The sequence below is a fragment of the Syngnathoides biaculeatus genome, chromosome 3, assembly GCF_019802595.1.
Source record: "Syngnathoides biaculeatus isolate LvHL_M chromosome 3, ASM1980259v1, whole genome shotgun sequence".
NCBI lineage: Eukaryota > Metazoa > Chordata > Actinopteri > Syngnathiformes > Syngnathidae > Syngnathoides > Syngnathoides biaculeatus.
The window spans coordinates 8710209-8736461 of record NC_084642.1 but is presented as its reverse complement, the minus strand read 5'-3'; the positions used below and the strand labels follow the sequence as shown (position 1 = coordinate 8736461).

The window sequence follows — 26253 nt, the reverse complement described above, 5'->3', positions numbered from 1 at the left end:
ACAATATCAACAAACACAAGGATGTATGTTCGAAGGTAAGTGAGGGAGAAGTATCTTCTCTGAGTTTGATTTCATTATTATCAGTGTATTATACATTGCAGGAGAACAACTTTCACTTTGCTAGCGTATCACTGACCTGCTGAATGAAGTGTGTAACGGTAACTTTTTTGCATCGATCGCCAACATTTCGCTGTAACTCTTGACGTTGCATCCTGCTCCGTCCAAAATCTTAATTCCGTGTTCACATCCTTGTGTGAAAAAGTTGAGACCTCTCTGTAGGACTCTCTTGGACAAAGTCTGACGCATTTGGCAAAAAACATACCGCAACATTATTTGGAATACGCGATAGAGAACCGAGTTCAAACCTTTTCTTTTCAGTCGCCATTTTGGAAGCTTGTGGGACGTGGCAGCTTTAGCTAAGGGGGCGGAGCTTAAGATCGCCAGTCGGAAAGGTCCGTTACCGTTTGTAAGTCACGTTGGGGTGAACAACACTTTAAAATTATTTATCTGGGTCTTTTTTTTTTTTTTTTACATCACAAAAACTTGGCATTTGAACAGTGTTGTGGGGACATTTCAAGTCCACCAAATGTGGTGCCCCTACCCAAAAAATTACAAATGACAAAATGAGAAAAATGTGTGACTAAATTTCTCAATTACATTCCAGTGAAGATGAAGATAAACACCAAGACTTAAAAGCCTCAATTTATCCCACCTGTTTTTAAACAATGTCATCTGGGAATCAAAAGTATGACATCACAATTGTAAATGGAAGCCATTTGTTCACAAAATGGTCTGAACTACAACACACATCACACGGCTTGTAACCCTCAACGTTATAAGGGAGAAGTACTCAAAATAGTAACACTTTCCATGAGAATGTGCACCAGGATTGCTCTTTTCAGTTAACATACACGCCTGGAGTTAAGATTTTTCAATATTTCAAATTTTGATTTCTTTTTAGAATGTGGGGAAAGAATTATAGCCAACCATACATATTCAACATCTGTGTAAAATTTCAGCTCAAAGCAAAGAACGGCAAAGCGTCAAATCTTTTGGCTATTCTATCTTGCGTAGATCACGTGCTGCCAGAAAGTATTCACACTCCTTCGCTTTTTCCGCATTTGGCCATGTTACAGACTTATTCTAAAGCTGATTTCAGTACATTTTCTTTTTAAAAGAATCTACAGAAAATCTCACACACACAAAAAAAAAAAACGTTTTCATACCATTGTGAAATCGTTTAAATAATCAGTACAGTGGGTGTGGAAGGTAAAAATGTAGCTCTGTACCAGGTTCACTGTTTTGTTCAAGGATGAGAATGACCAATTTGGACCAAAACAGTGAAAATGTCTGTTGATGTGGGGGTTGAGTTTCCTCCTGGATATTTTTTGCTCCTATCGGAACACAGAGTGCCCAGCACACTTTTTGTATGTGTTCGGTTAGACGTGTTGATACCGTTTTCGGTCCTATCTGCGCGGTTCCACTTTTTTCAAGCCATGCCCGTCTGAAACAGTTTTTGATTCCAGCATCCTTGTCAATTGCCCTCGCTCGATCTTCATCCTTTTTTCTAAACCCTTTCACCATCGTAAAACTTTCAACACACCGTCGCTCAGTTGGCGCTATCTAAGTCCCACGCGCCATTACTTGGCTAACTAACAAGTCACACTGCGATTTCTGAGAACCGAGAACACATGTACATGGCCATGGTGAAACTCGATTAACCACTAACATGATTGGATCGTTATACTGTATAACTGTTGTCCAATCGAGTAATCTGCCACAAACAAGTTTTAATGTTTATGTCGCAAAATGCAAATATTTAGACTACGGAGCAGGTTAGAACGGCATATGATAGTCATGCTTGTGCTAGCACTAAGCTGAACTTGCAGCTCGGAGCCCACCACCGAGAGGAAGGCGCACAATACCCCCCGCCCCCGAAATTTTCTCAACAGATTTGTGTTTATCTAGAGAATTGTCATTTTGGTCTGAAAAAGTCCGAAATCCGCCGATCGGCGGAAAATTCTCATCCCTGTTTGTTTTTTGCCCTGACCTTATCTAATCCGGTGTGCGCCATTGCAAATGATGTGCTATCAACTGAATTTGCCACAGGTGGCCTCCATTCACATTGTTGAAGCATCTAGAGAATAATCAGTGGAAATTATACGCACCTGTGTCCTAGCAAAGAGTGTGAATATTTATGGACAGTACCAATTATGTTGGAATGGTATTTTTTTTTAAAAATGAATTTACACAACTGTCTAGATATGTTTTTACATTGCCATTGTAGAATATTTGATGTAGATGGTAAGTAGAAGTATACTCAATTCAAGGCGGCGTGGTGGGTCAGCTGGTAAAGCGTTGGCCTCACAGTTCTGAGGTCCCGAGTTCAATCCCGGCTCCGCCTGTGTGGAGTTCGCCTGTTTTCCCCGTGCCTGCGCGGGTTTCCTCCGGGTGGGCACTCCGGTTTCCTCCCACCTCCCAAAAATATGCAACATTAATTGGAGACTCTAAATTGCTCCTAGGTGTGATTGTAAATGTGGCTGTTTGTCTCGTGAGGATAAGCGGTGAAGAACATGGATGGATGTAGTATACTCAATTCAAAGCGTTCAGGAGTGTGAATACTTTCCGGTGCCACTGGAGAGTATTATTGTATCAAGTATTGTAAATTATCCCCACTTGTGGCCTTTTTATAGACACATCTATTAATGTGTTTTCGATCAAAATGAAATTAAGATAAAACTTTTGGCCCATATTCGTACATGACATCTAAAGTACTGCGATAAACATACATTTACATATTAAATAAAATGGTTTCTGTACACAAAAAAAAAAAAAAAAAGGTGCCAGACAGATGTCAATGAACCAAATGTATCGTGCGCCTAAATGCTGGGATCCGATGATTTTGTTTCAAAATGTACCAATAAGAGGTTGTTAACAGCATCCAATATCATCATACAATATCTACAAGGTGCCTTTGGCGGGAAGTTTTGAGTGATTCATGGTAAAAGTTAATAGCAAAAACTGCCGTTGTTCTGTGGTGAATGCTGGAAAAGTTTGAGAAATATAAAAGAGTTTATGACTGGCACCGTTTGTTCCGCCATTTGCGGCTCAGTCTGTCTCGTGGGCAGGGGTGGGGTGACCGTCCTCTGTGATTTGCGAGTCTTCAACAAGGTTAACATGTTCGATACCGTCAAACATGTGAGAAGGTGGGGAAGGGGACTGTGCTGCGTTTTCTTCCGGATTTTCACCCGCTGACTCTGTCACGCTTTCTCCTGGACAATCTTCCACCGCTGACGGTGTCACATTCTCTTCTGGAGAATCTTCAACAGTTGCTGGCAACACTGGTGCAGATTGTGGTTGTTCAACGCACGCTTGAGGGAAATGTTCAATTTCGTCAATTTCCACGAGCTGCAGGGGTGTTTCCAATGGTGACGATTTTAAAACTGTGTATGGCTGTGGAGAAAAAAAAAAAAAAAACGTGCAAAATTTAGTGTCATTAAAAAAAAAAAACTCTTACAGTACCAGTACTGATGTCATCACTTTTGTGTTTGATTGGAGTTAGAGGCTACAAATGTATTTATTTAACCTTCAATTGTACAGGTAAGGCCACTGAGAACAGGTCATTTGCATTGCTAACACAGCAGCGGACATAAGAGTCAAAAAATAAAAAAATAACATTGTGAATAAAAGGTTCAAAACAATAATAGAGTCGATAAGTCGGCTACTAATATAGGCATATTGCTCACCTTTACGAACCGATATCCAGTGGTATCGAGTTATAATTCCCAACCCCTGTCCTCACATACAGTATGCCATTGCTCATTCGCGGTTCACCGTTCGCGGCCCCGCATATTCGCGGATTTTGCTGTCAAAGTCCCCCCCCCCATATCTCCATATTTTCACAACTACAAGGTGCACTTAAAAGTCTTAAATTTTCCCCTAAATAGATGGAGCACCTTATAATCTGCGCTTTGTGTGCATACCCAGTTCCAATATCTGTAAATGATGTTGTGTGACTAATTCAATGAAGTACAACCATTGTTAGCATGCATGCTAGCAGGTGTTTTACTGTGTAGGTAAGCTATCATGTGATAGCACTCACGAGGCAGTGAGGAACAATTGCAATTTTACATATGTAAGCAGGAGAAGATTACCGTAATTCCCAGCCTACAGAACGCACCTGGTTATAAGCCTCACCAAGTACATTTGTAAAGGAAATACCATTTGGTACAAAGATACGCCGCAGCTGTATAAAAGCCGCAAGTGCCCACATTGAAACCAACATTGAAACATGAGATATTTACAAAGAAAGACGGTACACAGTTAAGTTTAACGCTAGTGCTAATGCTGACAGGGCCGGTTAAAAAAAAACCCATACCGGTAAAAATCACAGAGACACGCCAGTAACACAGCAGCAACACACTAGCACAGTGCTAATGCAAGCGCAGCACTAACATGGCCAGTAAAAGTCACTTCCTTGGCACATACATTCCAATCTCACTCCTACCTTTTCCGCTCGAATGCCCCCTTGCGGCCGTTGGAAAAAATCCACAAATCAGCCGCATCACCGTATAAACCGCAGGGTTGAAAGCGTGTGAAAAAAGTCGCGGCTTGTAGGCCGGAAATTACGGTACATTCCCCACACACCGACAAGTGAGAGCAAGTCATTAGTCAACATCTTCACACTCACGGTGTCATCAAAACAAAAATTTGTCATAGCAAACAGAATAGCATAAGTAGCAAAAAATAAAACAAAAATAAGTGAAGAAATAATTGACAAAACGTGAACTTCAAATGCTATTTACATCCTCGGTAGTGTTGCAAAGCATGCTGGGAATCCATTTTGCAAAGTCTATTTTGGAGAAAATTCAAGACTTGAGTGCATCTTATGGTCACAAAAATACAGAACATATCATATATAGGCGTTTTAATACTGCGTCCGTTATGCGCAGATTTGGGGTGGGGGCTTAAGGAATTTAAACCCTGTACGTGTAAATGTGCTAATTTAAATTAAGATGAATGTAAGATTAATCATATGTGTTGCATTATGACTAGACACCATCGTGAATGCATTACATCGAGCATACCTTTGAAGAGTCGACAGGAGTTTCTGTGTTGTTCTGGTGGGCTGTTGCAGGCGTGAGGAATATCAGTTTGTCCTGTCTCAGGATGGCCATTTCTCCCCTTTCACACGCCTCCTTGAGCTTGGGGAGTAGTTCCTTCCTTTTCATTCGGAAAGCGTCACCGTGGTCCTGACTGGATTCAGAAGGCAGGATAATTATATGAAATATACAGAATAAAATTTAACAGTGCAACTGAAAGGTGATAATTTGGGGCAACCGTGAATTCAAAAACAACTTCAAATTAATGGATGACTTTTTCTCTCTTTTTTTTTTATGTAGAGTGAATGCGGCACGGTGGACCAGCTGGTAAAGCATTGGCCTCACAGTTCTGAGGACCTGGGTTCAATCCCGGTCCCACCTGTGTGGAGTTTGCATGTTCTCCCCGTGCCTGTGTGGGTTTTCTCTGGGCACTCCGGTTTCCTCCCACATCCCAAAAACATCAACATTAATTGGACACTCCAAATTGTCCAAAGGTGTGATTGTGAGTGCGAATGTTTGCCTCGACGTGCCCTGCAATTGGCTGGCAACCACTTCAGGGTGTACCCCGCCTCCTGCCCTTTGACAGCTGGGACAGGCTCCAGCACTCCCTGTGACCCTTGTGAGGATAAGCAGCAAAGAAAATGGATGGATGGATGGATGGATGTAGAGTGAATGCATGTATGTCATGTTTTCTACTCACACTCCAGTTTCGGCTTTGACACCTGTCGGGTTGATAACAGAGTAGAACTTTAGGAGACAGGCCAAAACATAAAAATTGACCTCATGAGCTTCGAACCTCATACCTTTCTCCTCAATGACTTTGCATACGTGATTTGGTCTGTCATTTAAATGTTTGCTCATCACATCGCCGCCTGACGCGTCCACCAGGAGGTCACAGTTGAGACACACCAGCGTTAATCTACAGCAAACGCGGATGGAAAACGACATCAGAGGTGACTTCAGAAAGTTAAATACAAGTAAAAAGTTGTCCTCCAAATATTGAGAGTAACTCTTGATTGAAAAGAAAGAATAATAACACCATTTTTATATATATATATATATATATATATATATATATTATATATATATATATATATATATATATATATATATATATATATATATATATATAATGAGGTAATAAGAAAGCAATAAACAGGATCAACTCAACTCAAGAAACGTACTTTAATGTAGATGAATGTTTTCTCTGATCTGCTTTGGAAAATCTGCTCTTGTTGACCGTGCTATGAAATCTGAACAAAGGGTGAAAAAAAACACTTTAAATAAAACACATGCGCAAACAAAGTGCCTCAAAAATATGATTTAAGACGACTAACCTTATCATGTGAGTTCCAATGGCAACTTTGCAACTTGTCCGATAACTGCACGCACCACAAACGGAAGGTAGCAGGAAGTGGGAAAAGAAGTCATCAATTTTGTTGTTGCACTCAATGCAGGTGTAGCAACCTCCATTTGCACTGAAATTAGGAAAATTGGTGCAAAGTGTTAAAAGGGGAAAACAGCTTGTTCTATCCTTGCATTCTTTCTATGAATCTCTACAAATGTTTGCTACATGACAGAATCCAGCATGCTCTCTTTGATGATTGAGCCCAATTACTGCAAATCACTGTCAAGCTTTCAAAAACTCCACTACTATAGAGCTTGTGCACGTGACGTCACCATTTTCACGGCGCCATATTGCCCGTCAAAAAGAGCGGCTATACCAGTGTGGGGGACATTGAACCGGAGCAAAATATTCACAATGCCCGAGACTTGTTGTGTTGTTGGTTGTTACAACAGACGAGACAGATATTCAAAGAGGTCATTCTATGGAGTACCAGCTGAAAAGACGAGAAAAGATTGATGGATTTCGGCAGTTAAACGTGATGGATGGTGCCCAGCCAAAATACGCACCACTGTGTATCGGTCACTTCATTTCAGGTAAGAACTACTGTATTCTTCTCAATGTCAAATTACCAAAAAAGTATTTATAATGTCAAGTTGGCTCATTTGAGAACAATGTGTTAAAAAAAAAAAACAGGGAGTTGTCTCCAATGTACGTGGAAGAGTGTTGCAGCCACATGTTAAACTTTGGTAAACCTCTCCCTGACAGAGGTTTTTTTTTTTTTTTTTTAAATATGCATTGTTCTCAAGTGAGTCCAATGCATATTTAAAAAAAGAAAATAGTCGGTCACACAGGTTTAAGTAGGTTAACGTGTGGCCGCAACACGCTTCCGTGTACGGGGGCTGAAGCCTATCCCAGCGGTTGAGTTTATTTTCTTAAATATACATTGGACTCACTTGAGAATAATGTATATTTAAAAAAAAAAAAGTCTGTCTCGGAGAGGTTAACCGAAGTTCGTGTGCCCGCAACGCACTTCCGTGTATGAGGAGGTAACTCGCTGTCTTTTTTTTTCTTCCAATTATAGTTAATGAAAACCAGGGGTCATTTATTTAAATATTGAACTATTGAAAAAATCTGAGTGGCTCCATCACTATGTGGGATTTATTCTTGAATGAGAACAGATCCAGCCATGAAGTATTTGTATGCGTCCGGACTTTTCTACGCTTTCAAACTCTTCCGTGTAAATCTGGACGACTTACTCACCAGATACATCCATGACAGGCAAAAACGGGTTAACAGTCCTATTTCTTATTGGCGAAAACATTGACTTCGCCATTAAATATGGGTCCTCTATGCCAAGTGTTTCTCATTTTTCCACGTACCTTCGTTATCACCTTCTAAATGTTTACCGGTATCAGACAAAACTCTGGGTTATTAGGAGTATTTTCGTGTCATCTCCAACCGATTTAGCATTGAAGAATGCTTTGTTTGACCGGCACTTCCGGCCAGTGATGTGATTTGATGACATAGGTGCACGAGCTCTATTGTCCAATTTCCACACCGGTTATCCACACAAGGGTCGTGGGGACTGCTGGAGCCTATCCTGGGTAGTAATATAATTTTTTTTGTCAGATTACAGAGTATGTGGAAAAAAAGAAACACAAAATGAAATATTTTGTGTATCTCAGGCTTCCAATAATGTCTATGAATCTGCTTTCAGTCTGTCATCTAATCCCGGGAGCTCCATATGAGTGAATCCCAAATGACGGCCTCTGGGAGAATGAATGTTTTCAGATGTGTGCAGGTGAATTTATGATTCTGGCTAATTGAATATTAATGGTAACAAACCTTATACTTTTAAGTGACAGGTTGAAATTGGCAGTAGACTGTCCTTTTTTCTTCTGAGTTATTTTGGCCTTTCCTGCTTCAGGGGTGTTTCTTTTGGCTTTGGCGCAACCGATTGTTGCGCTGTTACTCAGCGTTTCAGGAGTGAAAATTATAGCGGATCGATCCACTGAACCCGAAGTGGCGACCATCTTGCCACTGAGCGAGGCTCGAATGGTAACCTGGAGAAGTGGAAGAGTACATAAACGTGAGCGTGGCACTACAGAAGACAAGGAAGCATTAGGGGCGAAACGAGCCACACCTTTGTCCCCGCAGGCAGGCCCTCCAGGACTGAAGGCTTTCTAAAAGTCTTGTGGACCTGAGTCCTGTGGTCAATTCTGTCTTTGAAGGTGAGGAAATTCAGTCGACATTTTCCACAGCGATGGATGCCTTTTTTCTGAAAACACAAAACAGATTGTACGTGTATAAAACACTGAATGAATGAATAGTGTTGGTCAGGTTTCTTCTGAAACGTTTTAAGTTACTGTATATAATAAAGACAATGCAAACACAAAGGCGTGGAAAAGGTACCTCCCTCCCAAAAAAAAAAAAAAAAAGGCAAAACTCAAACTTTCAGACTCCACTGCTAACACGAGCCTCAGTTCTTCCGGTTATGTCAGTTTTACCCATATTATAGCCCTTGGTTTAGCCAAGGATACACTCCGCCTTAACTAGCTGGTACAGTGAAGAAAATAAGTATTTGAACACCCTGCTACATTGGACGTTCTCCCACTTAAAATTCATGGAGGGGTCTGAAATTTTCATCTTAGGCTCATGTCCACCGTGAGAGATAATATAAAAAGAAAAATCCAGAAATCACAATGTATGATTTTTTAACAATTTATTTGTGAGATACAGCTGCAAATAAGTCTTTGAACACATTTCTATCAGCTAGGATTCTGACCCTCAAAGACCTGTTAGTCCGCCTTTAAAAGTCCACCTCCACTCCATGTATTATCCAGAATCAGATGCACCTGTGTGAGGTCCTTAGCTGCATAAAGAGATGTGTCCACCCCATAAGACTCAAACTTGTAACTTGGCCAAAACCAAAGAGGTGTCCAAAGACGCCAGAGACAAAATTGTACAACGCCACACGGCTGAAAAGTGCTATGGAGAAATTGCCCAGCTGCTTGGTGAAAAAAGGTCCACTTTTGGAGCAATCTTTAGAAAATGGAAGAAGCTAAACATGACAGAGTGGAGCCCCATGCAAGATATCACCTCGTGGGGTCTCAATGATCCTTAGAAAGGTGATGAATCACCTGAGGACTACACGACAGGACTTGGTCAATGACCTGAAAAGAGCTGGGACCATCGTTTCCAAGGCGACGTCGGTAATACACTAAGATGTCATGATTTGAAATCATGCATGGCACGGAAGGTTCCCCTCCTTAAACCAGCACGTCAAGGCCCGTCTTAAGTTTGCCAATGATCATTTGGAGGATACAGAGGAGTCATGGGAGAAAGTTTTGTGGTCAGATGAGACCAAAATGGAACTTTTTGGTCATAATTCCAATAACCATGTTTGGAGGAAGACAAATGATGAGTTCCATCCCAAGAAGACGATTCCTACTGTGAAGCATGGGGGTGGTCGCATCATGCTTTGGGGGTGTTTTTTCTGCACATGGGACAGGACGACTGCACTGTGTTAAGGAGAGCATGACCGCAGCCATGTATTGTGAGATGTTGGGGAGCAACCTCTTTCCCTCAGTCAGAGCATTGAAGATGGGTCGTGGCTGGATCTCTGAACATGACAATGACCCAAAGCACACAACCAGGAAAACCGAGGAATGGCTCCGTAAGAAGCATATCAAGGTTCTGGCGTGGCCTAGCCAGTCTCCAGACCTAAACCCAATAGAAAATCTTTGGAGGGAGCTGAAACTCCGTGTTTCTCAGCAACAGCCCAGAAACCTGTCTGATCTAGAGAAGATATGCGTGGAGGAGTGGGCCAAAATCCCTCCTGCAGTGTGTGCAAACCTGGTGAACAACTACAGGAAACGTTTGACCTCTGTAATTGCAAACAAAGCCTACTGTACAAAATATTAACAATGGTTTTCTCAGGAGTTCAAATACTTAGGTGCATCTGATTCTGGAAAATACATGGAGTGGAGGTGGACTTTTAAAGACGGACTAACAGGTCTTTGAGGGTCAGAATTCTAGCTGATAGAAATGTGTTCAAATACTTATTTGCAGCTGTATCACACAAATAAATCGATAAAAAAATCATACATTGTGATTTTTGGATTTTTCTTTTTAGATTCTCTCTCACAGTGGACATGCACCGATGATGAAAATTTCAGACCCCTTCATGATTTCTACGTGGGAGAACTTGCAACCTAGCAGGGTGTTCAAATACTTATTTTCTTCACTGTCGGTCAGTTTCTGAAATGTCATCTTGCTTTATTGAAAGGATTGTAAGAAGGTAGCGTCTTACCTGATGTTTCATGAAGTGTTGCATGTACCTTTGACTATTTCTCAAGATCTTGAGACAAAAAGGACACAGCAGATCTTTTGTGTTTACATGGACACTTCGGAAATGTGTCTCCACATCTGAGAAAAAGGAGGACCTATAATTGCACACCTGTGTGGAGGAGAGTGATATGAGTTAATCAGGATCATAATGTGCATATTTTTTGCAACATGTTCACAACCAACAGACCTGACAGACGTAGGGCATCTCCCCAGGCTTATGATTGTCCTTCATGTGTTCCAGGAGCAGTTGCTCCGACTCAAACGCTAGCTCACATATCTTGCAATTCGCTAAAAGAAGGCAATAAAAGTACAAATGTTGACTCAAGATGATGCACAGAACCGGAACGTGAGCTGATGAATTCTTGATATGACGTACTGGAGGATTCGATGGGACTGTGAGCGCTCTCGATGTGGCACTGCAGCTGGAATGGAGTCATGTACATGCGGTAGCAATGCTGGCAAGTTGTGTGGCTCTCCAAGCTCTCGTTGTTCTGTTTCTCCAGCTCCAGGTGGTGCTTTACGTGGTTCATGAACCTAGAAAAGAGTTACAGACACAACGGTCACCTCAAGACTCGTGATCATCTATCATCACGTTGACTCGATCACAAATCAAATTGTCGCGGTAAAGCACGCTATCACTACCCTCCCTGTCTCTTCCTCTCCAGCAACGCTCAATGGTATGTCACCTTTCCAGGTTGTGTGACCTATCCTTTGTTCCGGTTGTATATTTTCGGAACTGTAGTGTAGTTTTGCTTTCCCGAGATGAATGCTGGGCGGGTCTTGCTGAGAAAAGGCCGTGGGATTTCCAAAAATATCTGTTGAAATTGGGTCCTCCGATACCGACTGTCTGTTATTAAAACGGGCCCCTCCCTTTTCAGGTGTCCGTTTTTGTTTTTGTGTTCCATCTTTTGTGTTTGTGTTTTGTTAAATGTTGAAGTATTTTGTCTTTTGTTGTTATGTTTCATCTATTTGTGTGTGTGTGTGTGGGAGGATTGAAAAGGTAAAGTGTTTCACAATTGGTTACATTGTTTTGTACTTCCAGCCCACCATAGCTCACGGCTCAGCTGAGGCAACCAGGCAAAACAAGAAGAGGGACGGCAGGTATTTGGATGGTATCTATGATATCAGTCACTCACATTTGAAAAATGTACGGGTGCGGTCAATCATGCTCGCGGATATAAAGATACGGGTGTGGTATACCAGTCATGCCTGCAGAATAAAATAAAAATTCTTGATCTGACAAATTTTATCTGAAGAAAAGTTAAATGCACTGGCCTGTCAAGAAATAAACACGAACAGTCTATACCGGCAATGTTTTGAAAATGCTGAAAGTTTAGTTCAACATAATCGGAGTTAGTGGCAACAAGCTAGCGATACATTGAAACAAACATTCCTGTTGGCAATCGTGATGTACTGTTATAATCTATAATAATTTATGGCGGTATCTATTGTCAATCCATTGATGAAAGCTAGCAGTTGATGATCTATATCTTCCTAAAGCATGTAGAGGGGAAATGTTTTCATCTTCAAGATAACGCGTACCACGGGGACATGATCGTTCACATTTAGATATATGGACAGACTAGTCTAACGTTAGAATTTTGATCAAGTCAAAGTAAATCACAATCTCACATTTATTATAGTTAGATACTGAAACATTACCTGTGTTATAGTCCAGAAATGTTATCAATGTAACTGAATTACCTTTGACATGGCTCATGATGTTGATGACTTTCGACGTAAATGCGCTCGCAGTACGTGAAGCACCTCTGAACATGCGCTTTCAGCCTAACTTCCGTACACGCTCAGTACGGTTAACTTACATTTCCTGTTTCCGGGTGAATGATTGTTTAGGAGCAGGCTTGTTTGATTAACATTTATGAAATAAACACGTAAATTAATGTCAAGACTACACAAAATAAGCGACGTCTTTCAATATCTATTTTTTCTGCTAACAAATTTTACGCGCGTGATTTTTCATGTTTGACGGTGCAGATTTGCTTGTCAAATCACAGTGACTGTGATATTAATTGTTCATTAACAATAAAGAAGTTGTCAACCAAGCATGGCCTGCCTTTGTCGTATTGAGTAATCCGACAGCATAGTACGGTACTGCCTTTTTACTGTTAGAGGAGAGCGTTTGGTAGTTAGGACTTACAGGTACCCGCCAGGTAGCGTTAAGACTTTCAAACAGGCATGCACACAGTAGACAGAACTTGTGCTTTTCTTGCATTTCGGGATAAACTTGCAGTTCTGTGAGTGGTGATGACTCAACCACAAGCTCTAACTAGCATTGCAAAGTTGATGCATCAATTAATCGACAAATATGTTCAACCCTTACATGGCAGACAGTCAGAATAATCCAAACGTTTTGGTGTTGAACATGAATTTACCTGATGTTACTCTTGAGAACTTTCAAACAACACTGACACTTGAAAGTGATGCTGCTCCTCTCCAGAGGCTCCTTGACGTGATCCCCCTCAAATCTGCCGTAGTAGAAATCTGACACCAGCATGATGCGTTTGTGTGCGAGGTTATCGGATAGCGGAGAACTACTTTCCGCTCCAGCCCGGCAACTCTGGAAAGAGAGATTTATATATTAAAATCCCCGTGCGTCAATAAACTTTTAAACGGAACATCGACTGAGAACAGAAACACACAATCATATGTTGATTTAATGCCTCCTGGTGAGGGAATTCTTCTTTACAATGTGGACATTTTTTCTTTACCTCACCATTTTCCACTGGTTGGGTTGCGTTTTCTTGGCCTAAAGGTAAACCACAGTGGAAGAAGAACTAGTGTTAGCATTTCCACAAGGCATTTTGCAGACATGTCAACACCAAAGACACGAAAAAGGTGACCACACCCCGAAAAAAAAAGATTTTAAAGGGAATCTGAGGTCCTACACTAAAGGGACACAATTGTAAACCAAGAATGTCTTGTAGACTGTAAAATTCCATTAAAAATTTGCTTTAAAAATCCACGATGCGGCGGGGGTTCACTGTACTTTGCAGTACAAGTTGTTCACAGGAAAAACTTACCGATGTCAGATTTGAATCTTTTTATAGCCATGTCCATTTGCTGAGGAATCAACACCCGCTTCACTGTCTCTGTGGGACACCCAAAAATAAAAGAAAATAAGTGCATTGATTGACAAGTGGCTCAAATAAATGTGAAGCCTTTCAAAAGCACACCTCTGTTTAAAGTGTTAGCCTGCACAGGCAAGGGGATCGTCTGCGCAGAGGTGGCCTGGCCGACTTGCAGCAGACGGTGTTTGGGTGAATATACAGTGGGGCTCTGCACATTCGCCAACGTCACAACGTTGTTTCGGATCTGCTGCACGTGAGGCCGATGGACAACGCCAGGTACGGCAGTGACTGGGGCGACCCGCTGGATTAGCTGCTGCGGCTGACCGGCTGAAAATCAAAACATCCAAAGCCTTAAAAGCAAAAGACTTTCGTGAACTATTTTTCTTTTAAAAACTCAGTTAAGTGAATTCATTTTGTTGCTAATATTATTATACATGTTTGAATGTAATTGCTGAAGATGTGCAAAGACTGAGAACTAACTCAATTGTGAGGTTTCCTATCATCACATCAGTTTTCCAGATTTTTAGGTATACGACTATAAAACCACAGTGACACAGTTGGGCCCAGCTTTGAGTCGTCCGTTCCCCATAATATAAGAACTTGAAAGCTTTAATTTGCATCAGCAGCTATCCGGCATAACTACGACGTGCAGTTAGCTACCTAGCTACACCAACGCCATGAAAATGCATCTTTCCAGATAATCCTATGTTGCGTCCACTTTAGAGCCCCTTGTTGTTGGTTGCGAGGGCAAGCATATCAACTAGAAAAAGAGCTGAAGAGCAAGCAAGATGGATGTTTTATTTAAATCCAATCTGAAACTAATCAAGTGGACCCAGGGCCTTGGGCTGCAGTGGCCACTTTGGAGCGGTCATGGGCTTTAATTGTGCATATGTTACTGAGGGAGGCAGTCACTCATATTGGAAAAATGTATGGGTATGGTCAGTTGTGCCCGCAGATATAAAGTTGCGGGTGTGTGTTCTGTTTGTAATTATGAGTGTAGCCCTTTAAGAGCGGAAGGGGGCGGCGTCAGGTAAACTAGGAAGTAGAAGTAGGCTGAGCTACTGTACAAAACATTAGCATTGTTTTTCTCAGGTGTTCAAATACTTATTTGCAGCTGTATCACGCAAATAAATCGTTTTTTAAAAAAATAATACGTTGTGATATCTGGATTTTTCTTTTTAGATTATCTCTCTCACAGTGGACGTGCACCTACGATGAAAATTTCAGACCCCTCCATGATTTCTAAGTGGGAGAACTTGCAATCTAGCAGGGTGTTCAAATGCTTATTTTCTTCACTCTATAACACATTTACTTTCACTTTATAAGGACTTTCAATACTCCTGTTGGCATGCAACTCAACATTACCTGGTACAAAGGTAAATTTGGTCCCAGGAGGATACTGCTTCCCAAGAGTGGCAATGAGGTTATTGTTGCTGGTTAACTGCGGGGTTACGATGAAGCCCTTGGATTAAAAGAAATGGTTATGGATAACATTGTCTTCTCAAATTACAGTACATGGGGTTGAAATAAGACTGAAATGGTTGAAATTACAATACCTGGTTATTGACAATAACAGGCTGCGGAGTCAGCGTCGTGAGATTGGCTGTTGGAGTACTGATGGCATTTCCAGCTATTTTCAAAGGTAACATTATAGAAGATGCCAGGGTTGGCGCAGTGGAAGCAGGAGAAGGCGCAGGAGCAGCAACAGGAACAGGAGAAGAGTTGAGCACATGCTTGATCACATTGTCCTTGAGAGGAGGTGAAGCAACGTGCAGAACCTCGTGTTCCTTTTTTGCTGGAAAACATTGAAAAAAAAAGACTGGAAATTATATTAGGTGCAACAACCAAAATAATCACTTCAGACAAATATGTTGATATACAGTGGTACCTGTACTTACCGACGTCACTACTAACGAAAAATTCAGGTTACAAAATGCCTCTTCAGAGGAAATTCAGAATATGAAAGGAAAAAAGATGGGCGCTGGATTTTCCCAAATTCCACCAAACGTGAACATCCTGTATCTTGGTTTGCGTGGTGTGATAGAGTGTCATGATCCTGCCGCTCCAGCACGAGCTGTGCGGGTGCCTGCGCGGGTGCGCTGATTGGGAGGTGCACACCTGCGCCTCATGCAGCCTGATTATGCTGTGGATTTATATGACCGCGATGACAACTGGCCGGCGCCAGTTCGTTGATCTTCATGTCCCGTTTGTGTGCTCCGGTATCCCTGATCGAACCTGTGTGTACCGACCTTCGCCCGTTCTCCGACCAACCTTGTAAGCCTGACTCCTTTGATACTTCTGCCTGCGTTGATTGTTCCCCTGTGTACCGACTCCTGCCTGCCCGCTCACCTGCTCTCTTCACCCGGCGTCCCAACTACCGCTGCTGCACCGGACTGCCTGCTCGATCCCCTACCTCTGCATATAATAAACGTTTCTCCTTGAACTACCTTGCATCTTCCGAGTCCTGCATTTGGGTCCTACTCTCGTTCCGATGCTACGTGACATAGAGCTGCTCTCCCATTGGCTATTGCCGTAGCATCTTCCCGGCATCCCATTGGCTAGAAGTGATGTCAATTGTTACCCGTGACGGACATCCTGTATCTTTGTGTGGTGCAATAGAGCTGCTCTCCCATTGGCTATGATCGTAGCATCTTCCTGGCATCCCATTGGCTAGGAGGGACGTCAATCTTTATCCCATGATGCTTTTTGATTCCCTTGGACACTCGACTGTCACCAAATGATGCGAGTTTGTGTCACACACTGTCACAACGCTAACGCACATTGGAAAAGTACAACTTTTTGTCTGTGGGTTTTTTTCACCATGGGCCCCGAGAAACTCAAGTGGAATTAAGATCGTACGTATGTCTTCTCTGGGCTGTCAAAGTTTGCCTCCTCCAACGCACCCCACGATGCCTTTTGCTTGTTTGCTTGGTTGAATGCCAAAGGTAAATTAACATTTTTTATTATTCTTTACATTATGTACTTTGAATGCTTATTTTTGGTGAGGTCTTGGAACGAATTACCCTATTTACATGTAAAATGAAAAATTCATGTTACGAAATGACTCCCTGAACTGATTAATTTTGTAAATAGAGGTACCACTGTATACTGTAAATGCAATCTGGAATCTCTCCATGACAAAATAACAGCCAAATGTCAATTTGAACCACGTACCGCATCACTTTGAAGATATTTTTAAACAACAAACAATAAAAATTGCACATACACACTACTCCAACGAAAATGGGCTCATCGTCGTCGTCCTCCTCCTCATTCAACGGCTCTGGAGCTGCTCTCTGCCATGGCTCCAGCTCTTCTTCTTCACATTCCATAAATAGTTCAGACATTTTGAACCTACACAGCAAACAAACATTTACTCAGATAGAATACTGTGATATAAACACCACATGAGTACTGTTGACCAACAAATGTAATTTGTTCTGTGACAATGCTCGTAATTCAAAACGCTATTCATCGCAAATCATCTTTCCTGAAATGAATAGAAAGGCCATTTGTTCCAGACAGCCCAAAACACCAACAATAAATTATTGGAAGGTGTTTATGAAATAGGCGGCACAGTGGAGCTGCTGAAAAGTGTTGCCCTCACAGTTCTGAGAACCCGGGTTTAATCCCGGCCCTGCCTGTGTGGAATTTGCATGTTCTCCCCGTGCTTCCGTGAGTTTTCTCCGGGCACTGCGGTTTGCTCCCACATCCCAAAATATGCATTAATCGGAGACTCTAAATTGCCCCTAGGTGTGATTCCGAGTGTGAATTGGCTCACTCCGTGTACCCTGCCTCCTGCCCGTTGACAGCTGGGATAGGCTCCAGCACTCCAGCGACCCTTGTGAGGATAAGCAGCTCAGAAACTGGATGGATGGACTGTTACGTGCTATTTTATGAACATCCATTCAATAATTTATCGTTGGTGTTATGGGCTGTCTGGAACAAATGGCCTTTCTATTCATTTCAGGAAAGATGATTTGCGAATTTCGGGAGTGCTGGAGCCAATCCCAGCCATCATTGGGCAGGAGGTGGGGTACACCCTGAACTAGTTGCCCGCCAATTGGAAGGGCACATACAGACAGAAAACAGTCACATTCACAATCACACCTAGGGGCAATTTAGAGTCTCCGATTAATGCATGTTTTGGGGATGTGGGAGGAAACCAGAGTGCCTGGAGAAAACCCACATAGGCATGGAGAGAACATGGAAACTTCACGCAGGCGGGCCCAGGATTTGAACCGCAGTCCTGAGAATTGTGAGGTCAACGCACTAACAGATTGCGTCACCGTGTCGCCGGCACTCAACAGTATTGTACTTAAAATGTATTTTAATATTGTCAATAACAAAGTAATAACGTAATTAAAATAAGATGAAGAATTAAATAATTTGTGCATCAAAAAATTTCACTGGGCATTGATCTGCTCCTGTTGTTCGCACCTTGGCTACTCCATCCATCCATTTCCCAAGCCGCTTATCCTTACAAGGGTCACATGAGTGCTGGAGCAGGAATTGAACCCATGCTGCCCACACCAAAGTCAGGCGTGTGGCCCACTACCTGTAACTCTTGGCTCCTGTGAAGCAATGTCATACATACACACATACTAGATACTACTATATTTGCTGATGAAGAACAAAATAAAGACAGCCGCAACTAAGATGAATAATAATACTAATTACATGTAAGAACATATGCCCATTAATATTGTTGTATGCTCTGTCTGCATGTGTCACTACCGCTTGTGCTCGAGTTTATAGGGCAGTTTAATTTTTACAAGGACATTAATGCTAGTTTTGTAATTGTGTTTGCATTAAGCATGAAAAAAAGAATTGGCCCCAAGTGTGACATTGAGTGTGAATGGTTGTTTGACTCTATGTGCCCTGCAACTGGCTATCAAACAGTTTGGGTTTTACCCCGCCTCTCGCCCAAAATCGGTTGAGCTAGGCGCCAGCGCACCCACAATCCTACTGAGGATAAGTCGTTCAGAAAATGGATGCATGTTTGATAACTCGAAAACCTAAGGTTAAGTACCAAATGTTCACATGGGTATAGAAAAACTAAAAGCTAAACATTGTTTTTTGTAATTAATGGTTAATAACATATTACTGTTTTTCTTTTGCTTAATGAATAAACAAAGCCAAACAATTACAATGCAATATCACGAGAGCGAGCAATATACCCTCCAACTTTTTTCATGTAGAGCTATTTTTGGGTACGAATTAAAGTGAACGGCTACTAATTTGATATACACTCAGAAAATAAGGGAAAATGATGATCATTAAGAGCATTCCTGAGAGAATCTGCAATTGGGTGGCAACCAGTTTAGGGTGTACCCCGCCTCCTGCCCGAAGACAGTTGGGATAGGCTCCAGCACTCCTGCAACCCTTGTGAGGATAAGCAGCAAAGAAAATGGATGGATTGCCGAGAGAATATTTACGATTGAGCGGCTGAAATCTGAGTATTTGGATGATGCAACATCGGTTCTAAACGACAAATTAATGATCAAAACAACTGTCGCTTAATTTGATAACTGACTAATTGTTAATTGATCAATTCATTGCTGCCCCTCAAAAACTGTTAACAGGTACTCAAATTGTGTGGTTCAACTTGTTTCTTACAGAATCAAAATGAATAGCAAATCAAAAACCAACCTAAAAAAAACAGCCGATATTGGTTTGAATTGCAACCCAGACTTGCATCAAATCGCAAGCTTCTTAACAATACCAAGGCCTAATAGATTGCATCCTCTTTTTGTATTTGTCTTGACTTAATTCCATTACCGACAACATAAACAAATGTTTCAGTTTCGATTAACCCAAAAGCGAGTTCTGTGAGATATTTTGACTTTTTTTTTTTTCCACATTGAAAATAATTCAACGTTCCATTCACACAAAAGCTTCCAATCAAGATGGCGGCCGTATGGACGACGTAAACGGAAAAACCTGCCCAAATCCAGATCGCGATTCTTTCCCCACTGCGACCAAATGTACTCAAATAAACAAAAGACATCACCGGTTACAAATGAGCGTGCCAGTATTACACGTGCGCGACACTTGTAAAAAGACAACACACGGGTAAACGACAATGTAAACACTCGTTTTTGGTTTAACCACAATACACGGGTTAGTTGTTACTTATATGGAAATATACTTCAGACGCGCATATGTCAAAACAGAAGTTAAAGGAAGGAAAAGACTGCAAACATGCTTACTAAGCAACGTGTAAAAAAAAAAAAAAAACAAATAAACACTCCACTTCTGCTGTAAACAACCAATGCTAACTAGCTAACACGTTCATGTTGATTTTTCTCCCCAATACTGCGTTTCTCCAACCACATCTGCTACAAACGCTTTTGACTCACATACAGCACCAACTCTAAGGCGTGTGTGCATTAATTCAACCATACGTCGTGTGTTGCTTGGTTCATCACTTGCTGCCCGTCGTAGAAAGAATCTTTAGCTAGCATTAGCTTGTAGTCATTGTCTGAAATTTTAAAAATGGAAGTCTGTGATGAACTGCATCGCACGGAGGATTTTTTTTTTCAGGTTGTTGTTGGCTTCCCCTCTCCCGGATGAGCTATTTGCCTACCTTACCAGACAAGTAAAAGTCTGTCACCTGGCTGGCAGTGGTTCTTGGAGGTGGACGACACTGCGCTTCTTTTTTCCCCCCCGACACTCGCGATGGTGGAAATTCCGACTTGCGTGAGCCGAACGCGGCGGAAACACTCTTTGTGAAACCCGTTCCACTTCAAATGACTTGGAAAGAGCGAAAAGCAGAGAGCAAAAGTAGAGCGAATAGGTTGTTTTTTTACACAACTAGTGCCATTTTTGGCCAACTATGTGCAATTAAACCTTACTAGCAAACTACTGTGCTGCACTAAAAATACAACAAGGTCCGTTTAGACAATGGCACGTGCATACACAGAGCTCGGGTGGTGCTCAAACACTTGCCCTTTTTACTGCAACCAATGTTTTTTATCAAAGGTCTATACAGTTGTACCCAGTAAGCAATGGAGTACTCTTGAAAGTTATGCATTTGGTCTCTGAATCACTTAGTGGTTTTAGTCTTGGTCAAATGGAATCTAAATTCAGTTGGGGTCCCTGCAAAAAAAAAAAAAAAAAAATTCTATAGAAATCTATAGAATTATTTCTATAGCAAAGCTCAACAACCTTTTTGAGGCTGAGGGCTACTTCGTGAGCACCGATCGTATGAAGGGCTACGTGACTTGTTTGCGGCAAACTTCAGGCTCAGTTCATTACACGTGCATAAAATATTTTTGTTTTAATGTATTGTAGTAAATGACATTACAGGTATTTTCAAATTTTAGTTCACGTAAAAGCAAGTCAGATTCAGAATTTAAAGGACAAATAATACTAATAACTTGTGGCCTATAGTATTTTTAGAACATACCTCGCGGGTGCCTTATATGGTCCTCGTGGGCTACCATTCGCCCACGGGTACTGCGTTGGTGACCCCTGTTCAATCGAATTTCCATCGAACAAAATGTTTCTGTTAAAATTCTACATAAAGATTTGAAGAACAGAAAGGGGCACACTGCTTGATCTCAAATTTCTATAAAATTTCTACACAAAATAATTTCTGTAGAACAATTTTCGAGCAACGTCAGTGTTAATACACATGCTGAAGTCGCATAATAAAACGCATCAAGTATTTGTTACAATATATTACAATACAATACAATACTGTCATGACTGTGGAGATTTTCAAAATAAGGCAAGTCCATCGTGTGAGACAAGCCTGTATTATAAAGCCTGTTCCGGTTAAATAATGGAACAGAGTGAAAGGCAAACATCAGGGTGCGGCATTTACAGTAGCTATAATGCTGCACAGAAATGGAATAAGCTGAAAACAGAAGTGAAGTCAACCCAAAATATGATTTCTCTGTAGTCCATACTGAAAATATTACTTTTTCCTGATGTCTATGATTGACGATTTCAGACTGCTTGCATTAAAAATAATACATTTCTTGCACTGTACGTGAGTCATTTTAGTGAGCTTACTTTTATTTTTCTGTATTTGTATTCTGTATCCGATATTTTCATTACTATTGTATTACCTAACTGTAACTTATAGGTATGAGCATTAAATGGCTTTAGCCTAAGTGTAACAACACAATGACAATTATTTTGAGTTTCAGCTTGCTATTTTTATGTTTTTCGAGGTAGTACCACAGCCATAACGGGGGTTTTAAAGTGACTACCGCTGTCCAACAAGTGTCGTATCCGTCGATGTCATCACGCATTCCAATTACTGTAAAGTGAGAAACAAAACTATTTTTGTGTGTGTGTCCAAGTTTTCTCTTTATTTTTTCAACTGAATTCGGACAATTTTCCATCGCTGAATCAGAGCACGGCATGCGTTTCCCTTGTTCAGATCTGTTTTTAATGCCAAGTTTTTAACACTTTATGAATCAAATGGGGCGGCACGGTGGATCAGCTGCTAAAGTGTTGGCCTCACAGTTCTGAGGTCCCGGGTTCTCCCCGTGCCTGTGTGGGTTTCCTCCGGGTGCTCCCGGTTTCCTCCCACATTCCCAAAACATGCAACATTAATTGGACACTCTAAATTGCCCCAAGGTGTGGTTATGTGTGTGGCTGTTGTCTGTCTCCATGTGGCCTGCGATTGGCTGGCAACCGGTTCAGGGTGTACCCCGCCTCCTGCCCGTTGATACCTGGGATATGCTCCAGCACTCCCCGCGACCCTCGTGAGGATAAGCAGTGAAGAAAATGGATGGATGGATGAATCAAATGTCACAAACTTTGTTTACTGTAAATTGAATAAAAGACTGATAAAAATAAGTATCTGTCAGTACAAAGGTAACATCACCTTTGTTCAAAATTCATCACATTTGTTTATTATTGTCTTATATTTATTATGTTATTAATTATATATAATACAATTATGATATATCTAATAAATATATAATAGTTATAAATATATAATATTTATTATATTATTTCTTATATTTATTATTGTGTTATATTTATTATTATTATTATTATTTAGTGTGAATGTTTTTAAATCCAGGTTGAAAACTTTTCTTTTTTCTCATGCTTTTTAGAATATATCCACTTTTTGATCATATTACTTGCACTGTATGCGGTTTTAACCATCTTTTTTTAAAATATTGTTTGTCATATTTATTGTTTTATCCCGTTTTAAATGTTTTATCTCTTTGTTTTCAAATGCCTTTAATGATGTAAAGCACATTGAATTACCTCGTGTATGAAATGCGCTATACAAATAAATATGCTTTGCTTTGCTTTGCTTATTATTATTATTGTCTCTGTTTATTTTAATCTCTAAAAAGTTAAACTACTTATACAGGTAAACAAAAACATGTTGATATAGTTCAAAAAGTTGACCTGATTGACCAAAACCAATTTGATATTTGTATGTATCCATCCATCCATTTTCTTAGCCGCTTATCCTCACGCGGGTCACGGGAGTGCTTGGGCCTATCCCAGCTCTCATCGGGCAGGAGGCGGGGTACACCCTGAACTGGTCGCCAGCCAATCGCAGCGCACATCAAGACAAACAGCCACACTCACAATCACACCTAGGGGCAATTTAGAGTGTCCAAATTAATGTTGCACGGTTTTGGGATGTGGGAGGAAACCGGAGAGCTCGGAAGAAACCCACACAGGCACGGGGAGAACGTGCAAACGCCGCACGGGCTTGGCAGGGATCTTTTCTGATGTATGGGCCTCTGTTGAAAAGACGCTGTCAAAAAGTGTGATTTGTTTCCCAGGTCAAATTTTAGCTTGGCGACTACAGTAAAGCTAAAAATTTACGGTGCACAATTATTCATGGCCAGTGATAAAACTACAAACACACTCCCACACGTCATCCCCGGACCCGATGCAACAAAGATTGAACGATAAAAATAATACAGTAAACATGCAAACCTGGTGACTCTGACTTTATAAATAGATGTTAAACATTTGGTTGGAGCTGAGTGAGTTGGGTTTGTCCAACAGGTGGCAGTCTGCAATTATTAATAGCTTTTCTATTCAAGTTATCCGTTGCCATTTTCCAAGATTTGACAACATTCCAAATCATTTTACAAAGCCCCCTTTTTTAAATTGCGTTGCGATTGGGACGTAAGCCTTTTTTCCTCATGAAAACTTGCAAAACCTTCAGTTATGGAGTTATATAGTGCTTGTCAACCTTTATTGAGTCATGGCACCCATTTTACATTAGAAAAATTGTCAAAATCTAGCAATACATCTATATCTGTTTCAATACCTTATCATAATTTTTGATTTGATTTGTTTTAACAAAAATCCCATTTGATTACATTTGCTTAGGATGTGCAGTTACGCCGACATTTATATTTCAATATATAAATTTTTGGGGGGGAGAGGTTGTATAGTATGCTCACTTACAGTGTCACTTCAATTTACAAGTGCCCCGATTTATGAATTTTTGCGTTATATGAGAAATCGCTCAGCTGTTTTTTTTTTTTGTGGGGGTGGGGGGACAAATATTAATTAGGTTCACAAACTATGCTTCCTGACATAGTGTACACACTCAATGCTCTCTTGTGCTTATGCTCACAGAGTGAAAATATCATTTATGCCACACATTTCAAGTATATTATTTATTTATTTCTGGGATTTACCTCGGCGGCGAGGTGAATCAGCTGGAAAGCGTTAGCCTCACACTTCTGAGGTCCTGGGTTCAATACCGGCCCCGCCTGTGGGGAGTTTGCATGTTCTCCCCGTGCCTGCGTGGGTTTTCTCTAGGCACTCCAGTTTCCTCCCACATCCCAAAACATGCAACATTAATCGGACACTCTAAATTGCCCCTAGGTGTGATTGTGAGTGCGACTGTTTGTTCGTCTGTATGTGGTTGGGAGGCAACCAGTTCAGGGTGTACTCTGCCTCCTGCCTGTTGACAGCTGGGATAGGCTCCTGCACTCCCCTGACCCTCGTGAGGATAAGCAGCTAAGAAAATGGATGGATGGTTCCCAAGAAAGCCAAATATGTAAGTTATTGTGGTGAGAATGACAAGATGCGTTGTTCACGCTGTTCAAGTAGATTAGTTCGTTGTTCCATTTGATGTCGGACTATATTGTTCACAGATCCAAAATGACTAAAAATAAATAGCTAGAGAAAACATCCCAGTGACCAAGAAACTGTGAAAGCCTTATAAAAAAACAGCTAACTCACAAATGAAGTTCAAATCCTTAATCGGTACACCATCGTGAGGTCAATTTGTATGCAAACAACAGTGAAATATGGACTTAATGAGGCCAAAACCTAACTTTTGCATTCATGACTCCCCATATTAGTCTGCATAAAACAGTTAAGTGTTATTTCTGGCCGAAGGCCACTGTGTGCTTCCTGCGTGTGAGGCTCTGAATGGTGCCAAAGATGTTCCAAGTTTACTCCTTTCCTCTTCACATAATAGAACTCACACACTAAAACATCTGGTTGGGACCAGAGGGACAATTATAGTGCTTGCTTAAAAGGTCAACACATGTTGTTTTATGTGCGTGATGCTCTGTATGTAGTTATACGCATTTGATTTTCAAAATATCCGTGTACTCCCATTTTCTTTCAACCTGATTAGCCAAAAACAATTGCTTACAAACTGGTTTTATTTCCATTCCTTACGACTTGCAAAGATGATTTCTTGCTTTTTCCTCCACAGCCTAACCTCTAAAGTCCAACACATTACATTGTGGATGATTTTCAAGTTGTTCCCATGTCAAAAATAATTTTGCCAGAGAAAATAATGTCAAAAGTGAATTAATTCATCTCAGGTTCAAAATTGAGAGTTGGTGATGTTTTCAAGTAACATGTTACTACACTAAGAGATGTTAACCACTGTGTAATAAAATTAAATGAAAAACTAAACTGAAATAAAGTAAAACTACGATGATTTTTTTTCTTAGCCCCTTATCCTCACAAGGGGAGTGCTGGAGCCAATCCCAGCTGTCAACGGGCAGGAGGCGGGGTACACCCTGAACTGGTTGCCAGCCAATCGCAGGGCACATCGAGACAGACAACAGTTGCACTCACAATCACACCTAGGGACAATTTAGAGTGTCCAATTCATGTCGCATGTTTTTGGGATGTGGGACGAAACTGGAGTGTCCGGAGAAAACCCACGAAGGACACGGCGACAACATCCAAACTCCACACAGACGGGTCCGAGATCAAACCTGGCATGTGAGACCTGTGAGGGCAACGCTTTCCAGCTGAGTCACCGTGCCACTTCCTTGGGTTATCTGAAATATATTTAAAAAAAAATACACATTAGAATTATACATGTACGGAATGTATTATCTCTCCTTTGTATGGAGACTGATGGGACACCCTGAATATACAGGTTGAG

The 26253-nt window shown here is 41.2% G+C and overlaps 1 protein-coding gene across 6 annotated transcripts; it reads right to left on the bottom strand.

The window, feature by feature from the left end:
* Nucleotides 1-487: 487 nt before the first annotated feature.
* Nucleotides 488-20760, bottom strand: znf280d (zinc finger protein 280D). 6 transcript variants are annotated; one of them, XM_061814099.1, is made up of 19 exons: nucleotides 20506-20760; nucleotides 17116-17243; nucleotides 15446-15684; nucleotides 15255-15351; nucleotides 13995-14216; nucleotides 13842-13910; nucleotides 13461-13567; nucleotides 13194-13378; nucleotides 11177-11334; nucleotides 10988-11088; nucleotides 10763-10909; nucleotides 8594-8728; nucleotides 8296-8513; nucleotides 6440-6580; nucleotides 6287-6355; nucleotides 5906-6021; nucleotides 5803-5824; nucleotides 5088-5256; nucleotides 488-3453 (listed from the first exon to the last, which is right to left on the bottom strand). In XM_061814099.1, the coding sequence occupies exons 2-19, from the start codon at nucleotides 17234-17236 to the stop codon at nucleotides 3109-3111; spliced, it is 2661 nt and encodes an 886-aa protein (XP_061670083.1). In that variant the 5' UTR covers nucleotides 17237-17243; nucleotides 20506-20760; the 3' UTR covers nucleotides 488-3108. The 6 variants fall into 6 exon arrangements, with proteins under 6 accessions (XP_061670083.1, XP_061670089.1, XP_061670084.1 ...); XM_061814105.1 differs by having other exon boundaries at nucleotides 13530-13567; nucleotides 20506-20758; XM_061814100.1 differs by having other exon boundaries at nucleotides 20484-20565.
* Nucleotides 20761-26253: the final 5493 nt, after the last annotated feature.

Excerpts from the sequence above, each read along its gene's own strand:
- znf280d (XM_061814099.1), bottom strand. The coding sequence starts at position 17,236 with ATGTCTGAACTATTTATGGAATGTGAAGAAGAAGAGCTGGAGCCATGG. Across the intron at positions 13,379-13,460 it reads CATTAAATCAACATATGATT|AGTTGCCGGGCTGGAGCGGA; the intron begins GTGTGTTTCTGT and ends CTCTCTTTCCAG. Across the intron at positions 5,825-5,905 it reads CAAAGTCATTGAGGAGAAAG|GTGTCAAAGCCGAAACTGGA; the intron begins GTATGAGGTTCG and ends TCAACCCGACAG.